This window comes from Aquarana catesbeiana, linkage group LG06, assembly GCF_042186555.1.
Source record: "Aquarana catesbeiana isolate 2022-GZ linkage group LG06, ASM4218655v1, whole genome shotgun sequence".
NCBI classification, from domain to species: Eukaryota; Metazoa; Chordata; class Amphibia; order Anura; family Ranidae; genus Aquarana; species Aquarana catesbeiana.
This window is the reverse complement of record NC_133329.1, coordinates 377,802,965-377,817,949: the sequence shown is the minus strand read 5'-3', so window position 1 is coordinate 377,817,949 and position 14,985 is coordinate 377,802,965. Positions and strand designations below refer to the sequence as shown.

Genomic DNA, 14,985 nt, shown 5'->3' with positions numbered 1-14,985 from the left:
ACAAGGGGGCACTCTTTACGTCTAGAGGAAAAGAGATTTAATCTCCAAATACGGAAAGGCTTCTTCACAGTAATGCCCTGTACACACGGTCGGACATTGATCGGACATTCCGACAACAAAATCCATGGATTTTTTCCGACGAATGTTGGCTCAAACTTGTCTTGCATACACACAGTCACACAAAGTTGTCGGAAAATCCGATCGTTCTGAACGCGGTAATGTAAAACACGTACTTTGGGACTATAAACGGGGCAGTAGCCAATAGCTTTTGTCTCTTAATTTATTCTGAGCATGTGTGGAACTTTGTTCGTTGGATTTGTGTGCACATGATCGGAATTTCCGACAACGGATTTTGTTGTCGGAAAATTTTATATCCTGCTCTCAAACTTTGTGTGTCGGAAATTCCGATGGAAAATGTGTGATGGAGCCCACACACGGTCGGAATTTCCGACAACAAGGTCCTATCACACATTTTCCGTCGAAAAATCTGATCGTGTGTACGGGGCATTAGATCTGTGAACATGTGGAATAGACTCCCTCGATAACTAGTTCTGGCCAGCTCAGTAGATTGCTTTAAAAAAGGAGTGGGTTCTTTCCTAAATGTACATAATATAACAGGATACTAACATTTATAGGTAAAGTTAATCCAGGGAATATCCAATTGTCCCTCGGGGATCAGGAAGGAATTTATTCCCCTGCTGTATTAAATTGGATCATGCTTTGCTGTTTTGTTTTTTTTGCCTTCCTCTGGATCAACTGTGGGTATAGGACTGTGTATATGGAATTGTATATATATTTTTTATTTTTCCCTTTTATAGGTTGAACTAGATGGACTTGTGTCTTTTTTTCAAACTGACTAGTTACAGTATCTCACATTTTTGTAAATATTTTATTTATATCTTTTCATGTGACAACACTGAAGAAATTACACTTTGCTACAATGTAAAGTAGTGAGTGTACAGCTTGTATAACAGTGTAAATTTGCTGTCCCCTCAAAATAACTCAACACACAGCCATTAATGTCTAAACCGCTGGCAACAAAAGTGAGTACACCCCTAAGTGAAAATGTCCAAATTGGGCCCAAAGTGTCAATATTTTGTGTTGCCACCATTATTTTCCAGCACTGCCTTAACCCTCTTCGGCATGGAGTTCACCAGTTCACAGGTTGCCACTGGAATCCTCTTCCACTACTCCATGACAACATCACAGAACTGGTGGATGTTGGAGACCTTGCGCTCCTCCACCTTCCATTTGAGGATGCCCCACAGATGCTCAATAGAGTTTAGGTCCGGAGACATGCTTGGCCAGTCCATCACCTTTACCCTTAGCTTCTTTAGCAAGGCAGTGGTCGCCTTGGAGGTGTGTTTGGGGTCATTATCATGTTGGAATACTGCCCTGCGGCCCAGTCTCCGAAGGGAGGGGATCATGCTCTGCTTCAGTATGTCACAGTACATGTTGGCATTCATGGTTCCCTCAATGAACTGTAGCTCCCCAGTGCCGGTGTTCTGCCGAGAAAGTTCCGCTCGGCTGATAAGTTCCCCCCTCTACTGCGCAGGCGCTGCGCCTGCGCAGTAGGATCCGGCGGAAATAGCCGAAGCGGAATAGCTGAAAATCAGCTGTACACGGCGGCTGAAAGAGGGCCCCTCGCGCTTCGGGCACGGCCTCGCTTTGCTCGGCTCTTTTAGATTCCCCCTCTAGGTCCACTTGGATGGTAGGGAAGGAACCTGGACCCAGAGCGCAGGCACCGTGTACAGCTGATTGTCGATCTTGAGCTTCGGCTATCTCCGGCGGCTGTCAGGAGTTCGTACTGCGCAGGCGCTGCGCCTGCGCAGTACAGGGGGGGAACTTATCCGCCGAGGGAACTTATTCGGCAAGACACCGGCAGCACTCATGCAGCCCCAGACCATGACACTCCCACCTGTAGGCAAGACACACTTGTCTTTGTATTCCTCACCTGGTTGCCGCAATACACGCTTGACACCATCTGAACCAAATAAGTTTATCTTTGTCTCATCAGACCACAGGATATGGTTCCAGTAATCCATGTCCTTAGTCTGCTTGTCTTCAGCAAACTGTTTGCAGGCTTTCTTGTGCATCATCTTTAGAAGAGGCTTCCTTCTGGGATGACAGCCATGCAGACCAATTTGATGCAGTGTGTGGCGTATGGTCTGAGCACTGACAGGCTGACCCCCCACCCCTTCAACCTCTGCAGCAATGCTGGCAGCACTCATACGTGTATTTCCCAAAGACAACCTCTGGATATGACGCTGAGCACGTGCACTCAACTTCTTTGGTCGACCATAGCGAGGCCTGTTCTGAGTGGAACCTGTCCTGTTAAACTGCTGTATGGTCTTGGCCACCGTGCTGCAGCTCAGTTTCAGGGCCTTGGCAATCTTCTTATATCCTAGACCATCTTTATGTAGAGTAACAATTCTTTTTTCAGATCCTCAGAGAGTTCTTTGCCATGAGGTGCCATGTTGAACTTCCAGTGACCAGTATGAGAGAGTGAGAGCGATAACACCATATTTAACACACCTGCTCCCCATTCACACCTGAGACCTTGTAACACTAACAAATCACATGACACCGAGGAGGGAAAATGGTCAATTGAGCCCAATTTGGATATTTTCACTTAGGGGTGTACTCACTTTTGTTGCCAGAGGTTTAGAGTTATTTTGAGGGGACAGCAAATTTACACTGTTATACAAGCTGTACACTCACTACTTTACATTGTAGCAAAGTGTAATTTCTTCAGTGTTGTCACATGAAAAGATATAATAAAATATTTACAAAAATGTGAGGGGTGTACTCACCTTTGTGAGATACAGTATGTAATTATGTAACTATGCTGTCATACAGCAATGCTCCACAACAGCCCACTGCAGATGACTGCATTAACCCAGCTGCTCCAGCCTTCCTTCCTCATACAAACAGCATTGGAGCTGTCACAAGAACCATGGCACAATTGAGAGACGCCCCCCACAGAGTAGGCAGCTCAAAACTATCACCAGTATTAAAGTGGTGAGTGTAAAGTCACATAAGAAAGCAGGGCCATAACACGTTCTCTATCTGCAAGTAAGTCTTGTTTATTAGGTAACATCTGGCTGTGTTCTTGTCCTGGTCCATAAAACTGCAGTAAAGTAACATTTGCTGTCCATTTCTGTATGTCCCAGCACACACAGGGCTCCGGCTGCTCCAACTGTGCTTGCAGGGGCTCACATAAAGGCTGACTGACCAAACCCAATCATAACGTTCCTGCAATGACACAATATGACTTAACCGGCCTTGGTGGGCACTGTAATGGATATACTCAGTGTATGCATTATATATACATTATGAGAACAGTTAATATTAAATATTTCAAAGACACATTACAGAAAGTGCTGTCTAAACACCCGCTGTGCATTCAGCAGGGGCCCTAATCAACACACTGCAGACTGCGAATGTGTTCCAGTAACTGTAAACACTTATTTTTTTGTATAATGTCACCATGTTCCATCTATTACAGGTCCATTAAATCTACAATGTACGTTTCTATTTATAAAAGAAGCCTACTAACAGCATAATCATATATAATAGCTATAATGTGGGTAACATAATAACAGTCATGCAAATATTTCCATTCTGTTGCATAACAAGAACTATTTAGCATTATATTTACATTTGGTGTTCTGCTGAGAACAAGTTATCGACCATATTAGAGAAAGCGATGTTGATGGCGGCGCAAGGGAAAATGACTGCCTCTTGGACTGGGAGGAAAAAAAAAATTGGAGCAAAACTCCCTCCATTAAACTCTACTTTACTTTACATCTTTACTTACATTACTTTCATCTTCTCCCCCAGCAACAATGTTATTAAATCACCTTTCAATCTCACTACTATATTACATCTAATGTCTATCCATATGATTTGAACTCCGCAATTTTACTCCCTCATTCAGGCTTCTTAAAGTTGAATGCCAATACAAAGACAAGAAACTCTTCTGCTCTCCAATGTAGTAGATAAAATTGGCAATATACAGTATAGTTCTCACAACTGGATTGCCTATTGGCTTGGGTTTTCCACAGGTCACCACAGCCCTCTCCAGACGGGGGAATCCAAAACACTTAAAGCGGTTGTATTGCCCGCTTGGTCATTTTTTTACCTACAGGTAATAAGGCTTACCTGTAGGTAAAATTAATATCTTCTAAACTTGCACAGTTTAGGAGATATTCACCTTTCATGCAACCGCTGATAGTGGCGCATGCACGCTGAAGGTCCGACGGCCCATGCCGGACCTTGCCGGAACGAAGGACTCCAGTGTGCATGACTTTATCGCGGCTCCAGCATAGTCACAGCCTCGGAGCCCGCAAACCCAGAAGAAACGCTGAGGGAATATGTCAGCCCCCTCGGCGGTGACCAGGCGAGCTGTTGGAGCCTCATTCTAAGGTAAGTATTTCATAATGTGCTAGTATACGATGCATACTAGCTCATTATACTATTGTCTTGCAGGGGTTTTTTTTAGGTCTGTGCCCCTGTTAAGGAGATTCTCCCTCTCTATTCCTCTTGTTCACCCTTGTCATTGAAAGTGAAAGTAAAAGAAAATCCCACATTTTGGGTTGTCCCCAGAAAAGTAATAGAGGGGAAATCTTCCAATGAGGACCTGGGGAAATCCCTTAAAGCGGAGTTCCACCCAAAAATACATCTAGGTCTTAAACAAAAGACCACCCCCCCTCTTTTTTGGATATATATATATTTTTTTCTATTTGTTATGTACCGTTTCTAGTGTACATAGCTGTACTTCCATCCTAACCCTGCTGTTGCTAGGTATGTCATTTTCTGCATCTGCCTTCTGAGACCTGTCTGTATCCCAGAAGACGACAGGGCCATTCAGAAAGCACAGCGCGACTCGCCCATGTGCAGTAGGAAACCAACTGAGGCCTTAACGCTTCACTGTTGTTTTCCCTTAGTTGCAATAGCGGCACCTGCACCTGAGCCGATGAACGAATCAACTTTGGGGGGCTGACATCGCGGGATCCCTGGACAGGTAAGTGTCCTAGAACTCCGCTTTAAGTTGCAAGGATTTTCTCTCACTTCCTGTTTGGCTATAGGACAGGAAGGGAAGGGAAATCTCCACAATAGGACACAGATAATGAAAAAAATCTGACAGGGATTATAACCCTCCCTTGCTCTATCCAAAATGTAAAAAAAAGTTTTGGCTATAGTTCTATTTTAATACCAGAAAGAAAAAAAGTTTGCACCAGCTTAGTGGATTACCAATGGCACCATTTATTACAATTAAAGGGGAAAACAATTACCGTATTTATCGGCGTATAACACGCACTTTTTTCCCCTTAAAATCAGGGGAAAGTCGTGGGTGCGTGTTATACGCCGATCCCCGCTATCGCTATGTGAATGTCGGCGATCGCCGCCGACATTTACATAGCGAGTAGTTTCAAATATGGCGCCGCGGACTTCGGAAGGACTCGGCGGTGCTGAACGAGCGCCGCCGAAATCACAGAGCTGAGATACACATAGTCGGGTGTATTCGGCTCTTTCCGGCGCCGCTCACTGTCACGCCCAGTCCCGCCATTGGACCTGTGTTATGTCCATCATAGGGTGGGACTGGGCGGGACTGTGAGCGGCGCCGGAAAGAGCCGAGAACCCTCGGCTATGTGTATCTCGGCGGCGTTCGTTCACTTCCGCCGGCGCCAAGTCTCTCCGAACTCCGCGGCGCCATATTTAAAACTACTTCTATGTGTATGACGGCGGCGGCAGCGGCAGGAGGCATGGACACTAGGCTGCACTGGGGACAAGGCTGCAGGGACAAGGCTGCAGGGACAAGGCTGCACTGGGGACAAGGCTGCATTGATAAGGCTGCACTGGGGACAAGGCTGCATTGATAAGGCTGCACTGGGGACAAGGCTGCATTGATAAGGCTGCACTGGGGACAAGGCTGCATTAATAAGGCTGCACTGGGGACAAGGCTGCACTGACAAGGCTGCACTGGGGACAAGGCTGCATTGACAAGGCTGCACTGGGGCAAAGCTGCACTGACAAGGCTGCACTGACACTGAAAAGGCTGCAATGACACTGAAAAGGCTGCAGATGAACACTGATGAGGCTGCATTGATGGGCATTTTAATGTAAGTTTCTTTTCCTTAAACTTCCCTCCTAAAAGTTTTTTTCCTTAAAATTCTCTCCTAAACTTGGGGTGCGTGTTATACGCCGGCGCGTGTTATACGCCGATAAATACGGTATATTCATAAAGACAGATGAGTCAAAAACTCATAACATGAAACAGGAAACTTCAAATTCAGCCCAGAACTGACGTGTTTCGTCTTTTATCTTCTCCCCCAACAACATTGGTATTAAATCACCTTCTAATCTCACTACTATATAATATACATATTACATATAGAGCTCTGAGGAAGAGGGCATACCCTCGAAACACACCAGTGCCTGCCATATATTTGTGGTTGTAATCTGTGTCTATCCAGGGCAACAAGCTAAAGCTATGATTGAAGTTTCCTTCTGTCTCATGTTAGGAGCCTTACACTCATCTGTCTTTGTGAATATAATTGTTTACCACTTTTATTAAAATAAATGGTGCCACTGGTAATGCACTAGGCTGGGGAGCATGCATCAATGAAAAAAAAAATTCTTTTTGACAGGGAACACCGATTTAAAAAATGTTTTATAGTCAACAATAACCACTTGCCACCCGCCCACCATCAAATGACGGCAGGGCGATGCGGCTCTCGTGTAGACGTCATATGATGGCGCCCGGAACGGCCGCTCTCACACGCCCCCAGTCTAGGATGCAGCACAACCCCGATCTCTCTAAAGAGCCGCGGCTGTGGCTCTTTAACCATGTGATCAGCTGTGTCCAGTCACAGCTGGTCACATGTAAACACGGAGATGCCGGTAATCGGCGCTCCTCGCCTGACACTGAGTGTGAGGAGAGGAGAGCCGATCAGCGGCATCTCCTCCCAGAGGACATCTAGGCATGTAATCAGGGCACTGATAATCAGTGCCCTGATTACAATAAAGTGCCCACAGTGCCATAAGTGAGTGCCCACCAGTGTCAGCAGTGTGCCTACCAGTGCCAGCAGTGAGTGCCCATCAGTGCCAGCAATCAGTACCCATTACTTATGCCAGTAGGTGCTGGCTATCACTGCTGCCCATCACTGCTGCCCATCAATACCCATCACTGCTGCCCATCAATGCCACCCATCAATGCCCATCAGTGCCGCCCATCAGTGCCACCTATCCATGCCACCTATCTGTGCCCACCAGTGCCCACCAGTGCCACCCATCAGTGCCCACTAGTGCTGCCTATCAGTGCTCATCAGTGCCACATATCAGTGCCACCTATCAGTGCCCATAAGTGCGGCATATTTGTGCCTCCTCATCAGTGCCGCCTCATCAGTGTCCATAAGTGCAGCCTATCAGTGACAATCAGTGCCGCCTTCTTAGTGCCCATGAGTGAAGGAGAAAAATTACTTATTTACAAAATTTACTGACAGAAACTAAGAAAAACTTTTTATTTTTTCAAAATCTTTTTTTTTTTTTTTTTTTTTTTTTAGGAAAAGTAAAAAAAAACAGAAGTGATTAGTGATTGAATACCACCAAAAGTAAGCTCTATTTGTGTGAAGAAAATGATAAAAATTTCACATGGTTACAGTTTTGCATGACCGTAATTGTCATTCAAAGTGTGACAGCACTGAAAGCAACATTTCTTTAAAGAACATGCCTGGGGGATGCCCTTAAACTGCATGTGAAATGGTGTATCTGTACAATGTATACAACCCACTACAGGAAAAATGACATTTGCCGAGAAATAAAAATGCAGTTTAAATTCCAGCAAATGACAGCTTTGGTTATCCTTGATGAAGGTCTGAAAGAGATCTTAATGGGGCACCCCACACAAAAAGAACATTTCCCCCTAAAAATACATACCAGACCCTTATCCTTGATGATGATGAGGGTCTGGTATAGATGCAAGAGGAATCCAAGACAAAAAACAAACATAATAAAAACAGTGTGTTGCCCCCCCCCCCCAAATAAAAAAGCCTTTCACCGTTGCTTAGAGACTGGTATGAATTTCAAGGGCTAAGCCTATACAAAAAAAAAAACATTTTTAATTGTGGGGTCCCTCTCAAACATCAATACCAGCCATTTATCCAAACACACAGTCTGGCAGGCTAGTAAAGGGGTTGGGGGGGGGGGGGAAGCACCCTGTCCCCATCTTCACAAGGTCAGGGGCCTCTTCCCCACAACCCTGGCCCGGTGGTTGTGGGATTTTGTGGTTGGGAGGCTTATAGGATTCTGCAAGCCCCCCTTAACATGTGGAAAATAAAGTAGAATAAAACATTTAAAGTCACCGTACACAAATAATAATCAAATCAGAAAATAAGGAAAAAACACAGATACAAGGCACACATAATAATCAAAATATACACGGCTCTCCACAAAATAAAGATAAAAACATAGTAGAATATTTTTTCAAACACATTTTCCTAAGCAGTCCAATGAGAAAAATATACATTTTAAATGTCAGCTACATTTCATGAAGGCAAAATCAATAATTTGGTGGCAAATTCAATTTCACCAAAATCATTCTATTCTTTCCTACAAACAACAATAGCAATACAGCAAAGGGGAAATATGAATTGCATTGTGAGCGGTACTTACCAATTGGCTCCTTTTGATTTTGAAAAAGGATCTTGCTGTTACTGCCATCCATGTTCGCCATATTGATGCTGTTTCCATCCATCCAGAAAATCTTCCTTTACAAGAGAAACAAAAAATAAACATGTTATGCAAAAAAAAGATATTTCCGAATTCATCCAGATTGAAACATGTGTTTGGTTTTAGGTCAATAACGCAACGGCCAATTCCTACTTTTATTGTGGCCAGAAAAATATTCCCTGCGCCAGGGGCTGAAAAAGAGGATTAGGATCCTTCAATGTATTCCCACCTGGAAAGCCAAAAAAATGGCCTTTTTAAGACCACCCAGAACTGAACAGCAACAAGGTTAAATCTGCTTAATCTGCTTTGGTCAAAAGTGCAAAAGAGCAAATTGTGCACAGGAAAGCATGTTTGCAAAGTTATTATGAATACTTATCTTAAAAAAAAAAAACAGCCACAGTGTCTTGACTCTTTCAAAAGTACCTTAAAAAATATTTAAAAGATTGGTTGATGTAATTTGGATCTGTATATTGCAACTCTTATGCCCCGTACACACGATCGGACCTTCCGACAACAAAACCGTGGAATTTTGTTGGAAGGTTGTTGGCTCCAACTTGTCTTGCATACACACAAATGTTGGCCAACAATTATGAACGTGGTGACGTACTAGACGTACGGCGAGCCAATAAAAAGGAAGTTCAATAGTCATGTGATATCTCCATTACGAACGCTAGTTTTACAATACTGAGCGCTTCCGTCTCCTACTTGATTCTGAGCATGCGTGGACTTTTGTGCGACGGACTTGTGTACACACGATCGGCAACTCCGACAACAAAAATTTGTTGGCGGAAAATTTAAGAACCTGCCAGCCAACATTTGTTGGCAGGAAAGTCCAACAACAATTGTTCGATGGAGCGTACATACGGTCGGACTTTCTGCCAACAAGCTCACATCCAACATTTGTTGTCGGAAAATCCGATCGTGTGTACGGGGCATTAAACATATTAACCCAGAAGGATTTGCCCCCTTAATGACCATGCGTCGCTTTAACTGACAATTGCGCGGTCATACGACACTGTACCCAAACAAATGTGATTTCCCACTAATAGAGCTTTCTTTTGGTGGTATTTGATCACCTTGCGGTTTTTATTTTTTGCGCTATAAACAAAAAAAGACAGACAGTTTAAAAAAAAAAAGTTTTCTTTACTTTCTGCTATAATATATATCCAAAATAATATATAAAAAACAAATGTATTCCTCAGTTTAGGCCAATATGTATTCTTCTACATACTTTTGGTAAAAAAAAAAAAAATTGCAATAGGTGTATATTGATTGGTTTTCACAAAAGTTATCGTGTCTACAAGCTATGGGATAGATTTAGGGACTTTTATTTTTTTTTATTGTTTTTACTGGTAATGGCGGCGATCTGCGATTTTTAGCAGGACTGTGACCCTACGGCGGACAAATCTGACCCCAAATTACACTTTTAGGGGACCAGTGAAATAATTACATTGATCAGTGCTATAAAAATGCACTGGTCAATGCAAAAATGACAATAGTAGGGAAGGGCTTAACACTAGGGGGTTATCAAGGGGTTAAGTGTGTTCCCTGGGTGTGTTCTAACTGTAGGGGGGGTGGGCTACTAGGGACATGACAGAGATCGCTGTTCCCAATCACTGGGAACAGAAGATCTCTGACATGTTCTGCCTCTGTACACCGCGATCGCAGGACATGGAGACGGACCCGCGAGCCCGCTATCTCCTGTGCAAAGACCGACGTACACCTATGACAGTTTGCGCAGGAGAGCCGACCTGCCGCAGTATAATGACGGCGGGTGGTCGGCAAGAGGTTAAATTGACTATTAAATATGAAGGACATGGGTCTGTTCATTGAGAACATTAAAGCTGAAGTCTAGTCATTTAAATTAACAACTCTTATGCCGCGTACACACGGTCGGACTTTTCGGCTACAAAAGTCCGACAGCCTGTCCAACAAACTTTCGATGGACTTTTGGCGGACTTTTGGAGGACTTGCGGTGGACTTTCTAACAAACGGACTTGCCTACACACGATCACACAAAAGTCCGACGGATTCGTACGTGATGACGTACACCAGACTAAAATAAGGAAGTTGATAGCCAGTAGCCAATAGCTGCCCTAGCGTGGGTTTTTGTCCATCGGACTAGCATACAGACGAGTGGATTTCTGGGTCCGGCGGAGTTACGACATAAAGATTTGAAGCATGTTTTAAATCTAAAGTCCGTCAGATTTGCGGCTGGAAAAGTCAGCTGAAAGTCTGGGGAAGCCCACACGCGAACGGATTGTCCGCCGGATTTGGTCCGTCGGCGTCCGTCGGACTTTTGTAGACGAAAAGTCCAACTGTGTGTACGCGGCATAAGTTTGCCAGTAACTCCGTAGACAGTCTCTGGTAAGAATGTTTTACTCCAGAATTGTTAAATTAAAGTGTAACTCCACTTTGTTGAGAAAAAAACATTCCCCTCAGAGTGATCTATGTACATTACAGGGATTTTAACAAACTTTTTTGCAGATTCCTACCCTTTGTTATTCTGAAGAAATCCCTGTGTCTGTGTCCATGTGGGAAAGTGAGTCTAATGGGAGTGGTTTCATAATTATTAATCAGCTGTGCACCTGCAGGGCTCTAATGAGGAAAGCTGCTGGGCCTGCATCCCTTTAGATGTGTTCCTATTGACCAAATATGACATTTTTCTTGCAGGGGATGGGAAAATCAGTGAGCCAATCACACAAGCAGGAATTTACATATCTGGGGGGCATTCCGTATACATTCTGTGTACAGAACAACTCCATGTAGCCATATTGCATTTTCAGAAAACTACAAAGCTGCAGATTGAAGCTGCAGATTGAATTTTAAATAACATTAAATCACAATATGACTTGTGTCGCAATTTTATGCACTGTATTTTTTTTTCCTATTTGCTATATTTTTCCTCCCAAAAGTGGAGTTACCCTTCAAATGTTGCCTGGTTGGAAGTTGTAGAGAAATGGGCATGCAGACCACCATAGGCAACACAAACCTTTCGCATGGGACTATAGTGACGATGCTGCTGCAATAGTCTACAAGGGGGATATATGGGTGGGGAGAAAAGGGCTGGGTGGCACAATGGGGATGATTTACTAAAACTGGAAAGTGCAAAATCTGGTCCAGTTGTGCATGATAGCCCATCAACATCTAACTCCAGCTTGTTTAATTAAGCTTTGACCAAAAAAAAAAAAAAATGGAAGCTGATTGGTTTCTATGCAGAGCTGTACCGGTTTTGCACTCTCCAATTTTAGTAAATCAACCCCCAATGTATACAGCCTGGAAGTGAGAAAGCTGCTATATATAATAATAATAATATAAATAATAATAATTATTATTATTTTACAAAATTCTAGGCACCCGAAATCTACAGAAATGTAGTATGTTAAAACCTATTGGGGGAATTCCAATTTGCTAAAACAGTGAATGGAATCAAGGAAATGACAAGCAAAAAAAATTACTTTGAAACAGAAATTGGTAATTAGTCAATTTAAAAATAAGCTACCTGGGCATTTTTTTTTGAACCTTTACTATGGACCCTTATATATACATTTATCAACCCATACAAATATAAAAACATATTTTTTATTCTTTAAGTTCCATAGGTGCATTTTTATATATGTTGAACACAAGCATACAATATGACTAACAACACAATAACATATAAAAAAAAAAAAGTACAAGCAAGTTCTTGTACCGAATCTATTTTTATCGCTGCCCCAGTTTTTGTCTACTATATTAAAATTCTTGATAGTAAAATACATGTTACTGTGATATTCTCATCAATCATTCAGCTGATTGCACAAACATTGTCATCCACGGGATTATTCAGTGGGTTAGAATTTATTCTAGGCTGGCAAGAAATGTGGTTTTGTAGATTGTATGTTATTTTTGTAGGCCCTTTTTAATATTGAGAGCAAAATATTTCTGCTAAAATTGGTCCTTAAGGTAGACCTGAATGCATCACTCAGAAGACGGACAGGTATCTGTGGTCCCGCACCCTCCTTTAAATACTTACTGATTCATACTTCGCTTTTAAGAAAATAATGACATAATAAACTGACTTAAACCCAATCTTTTCAAGTAATTGTTAACACTGCTTATCTTCTTAAAGTACACTATACTATATGGCCAAAGGTTTGTGGACACTTGACTTTAAACCTTTTTGAACTTGTTGAGCATACAATTCCAAAATCATGGGTGTGAACATGGAGTGGTCTATGCATTCTAATGCCGCGTACACACGAGCGGAATGTCCGACAAAAAAAGTCGGATGGAAGCTTTTCATCGTATATTCCGATCGTGTGTAGGCCTCAACGGAATTTTTCTTTCAAAAATTCTGATGGACCTAGAAATAGAACATGTTCTAAATATTTCTGACGGAAACCAATTCCTATCGGGAAAACAAAAGACGCATGCTCTGAAGCAAGGACAAGACGGAAGCTATTGGGTACTGGCTATTGAACTTCCTTTTTCTAGTCCTGTTGTACGTGCTGTACGTCACCGCATTCTTGACGATCGGACTTTGGTGTGATCGTGTGTACGCAAGACAGTTTCAGCGGAATTCCGTCAGAACCCTGTCGGAAAAACCTTCAGAGTTTATTCCGACAGGGAAACCGATCGTGTGTAGGCGGCATAACTATAGCGAATACCTGGCTTTCACTCCTCTTGGGGGTGGGGGGGGGCTTTCTAAAAGCTCTTGGAGAATTTCTGTAAGCCCATTCAATTAAAAGAGTATTTGCCAAGATCTTGTTTACAATAGTCATTTAAATTCAAGGGTGTTCAGTGGGGTTGTGGTCAGGGCTCTGAAAAGCTCCCAAGTTCCAAGAGGAACGTGGAGATCGTTTTGGTTTCTCTTTCTTTTTTAATGTCAAACAGCTACAAAAAATGTAGCTGCTTACTTTTAAAAATTAGGTACCTACCAGTGCCTGTATTCCCACAGCTGGTTCTTCGTATTGCTTTGGGTCCCTGGCACCGCCATCTTGGATACGTTAGCCAGTTGTGGTTTCCTGAGGAACCACAGCTGACTCCTCACTGCACATGGGCAAGCTCCTGCTATACTTTTTGAATGGTTCTGCAGCTGCGAGAGGGGAGAGGCATCATCCTCACCTAGGCAAGGACTGCGGAAGTGTGAGTGAGTACAGATTATAATCCATACTCCGTCCCCAATTCCCCCAAAGAAGCCTGTAGTTCAGTTACAGGCTGAGGAGAGGGAATGAACAAGACATCACTTTTTTGAGTGAATGGAGCAAAGGAAATGGAGCAGCCCCATCCCGGCTTCTAGACTTGCCTTGGAAGACTTCCGCTGGGCCTTTCTGACATGGCATGGACCCAACTGGTCCCCCCCCATGGATATCCCCACATCTCGGCTTTCCCTGGAAGACTTCCACCCATCCTCTCTACACAGCAGCGGACCCTGTTGGCCCCTCCTATGGACATCCAGCGCTGGCATCCCGGGTTAATCTTACAATGATGAGCCTGTTTATACTTCACTAAATGTGAGTTGCCCATTGACTGTTTTCTTTGTCATTCAATTGTTTTAACTGTTGGCACTTAGAGGCTCTTTTTTCTTTTCCTTGCTGACTTGTTGAGTGAAGCTTTACTTTACCCTGTCAAACCATGTATTTATAGACCCGGCTTTGGGCATAGGTGGTTAAAACTAAATACGGGCACATTAAAATCTTTCATAAGTAGGACAGCACAATATTTATTATTTATATTTAAGTATGAATCATTTTAATTCTTACAAACCCAAATGTGACAGGTCCTCTTTAACAAACAGTATAGAGCGATAAACAAGGGAAATGTTTTCAAAGGAGAAAGCTCTGTTGCTTTCATCCTGACCCTAGATTTACCACCTTGAAAGTCACCAACCTGAAACAAATATGCAACCAATTAAATTGGAACTCACCATCTGAATGCTTGTTTTTGGTCACTTACTTACTGTATAGCAACAAAAAGCTTAAAATAATGTCACCTACTCGTACACCTAAAATACCTTGACAATGTCAACATTTATGTTTCTACTCTGAGAGGTTCTCTTTATGGAGTTAGCACATACTACACCAACACGTCAATAGTAAAACCTTTTTTATTAAAATTAAACATTTGCATCCCACAAGATAATCATGTGAGATTAAAATTTATTAAAAAACTGTACAGGGAGGTGGCTCTAACTGCATGTCAAGTATGAATTTGACATGTGTATAATAATTAAAAAAATAGAAAAAAAAATGACAGTTATACTTCAAATAT

The 14,985-nt window shown here is 42.8% G+C and overlaps 1 protein-coding gene across 6 annotated transcripts in view; it reads right to left on the bottom strand.

The window, feature by feature from the left end:
* LRP1B (LDL receptor related protein 1B) overlaps positions 1-14,985 on the bottom strand; it is a 2,172,167-nt gene that overhangs the window by 711,026 nt on the left and 1,446,156 nt on the right. For all 6 annotated transcript variants that reach the window (XM_073634235.1, XM_073634238.1, XM_073634240.1 and 3 more), the window contains exon 31: positions 8,677-8,771. In XM_073634235.1, the coding sequence (XP_073490336.1) occupies positions 8,677-8,771 (95 nt within the window). The remainder of the gene's footprint in view (positions 1-8,676; positions 8,772-14,985) is intronic.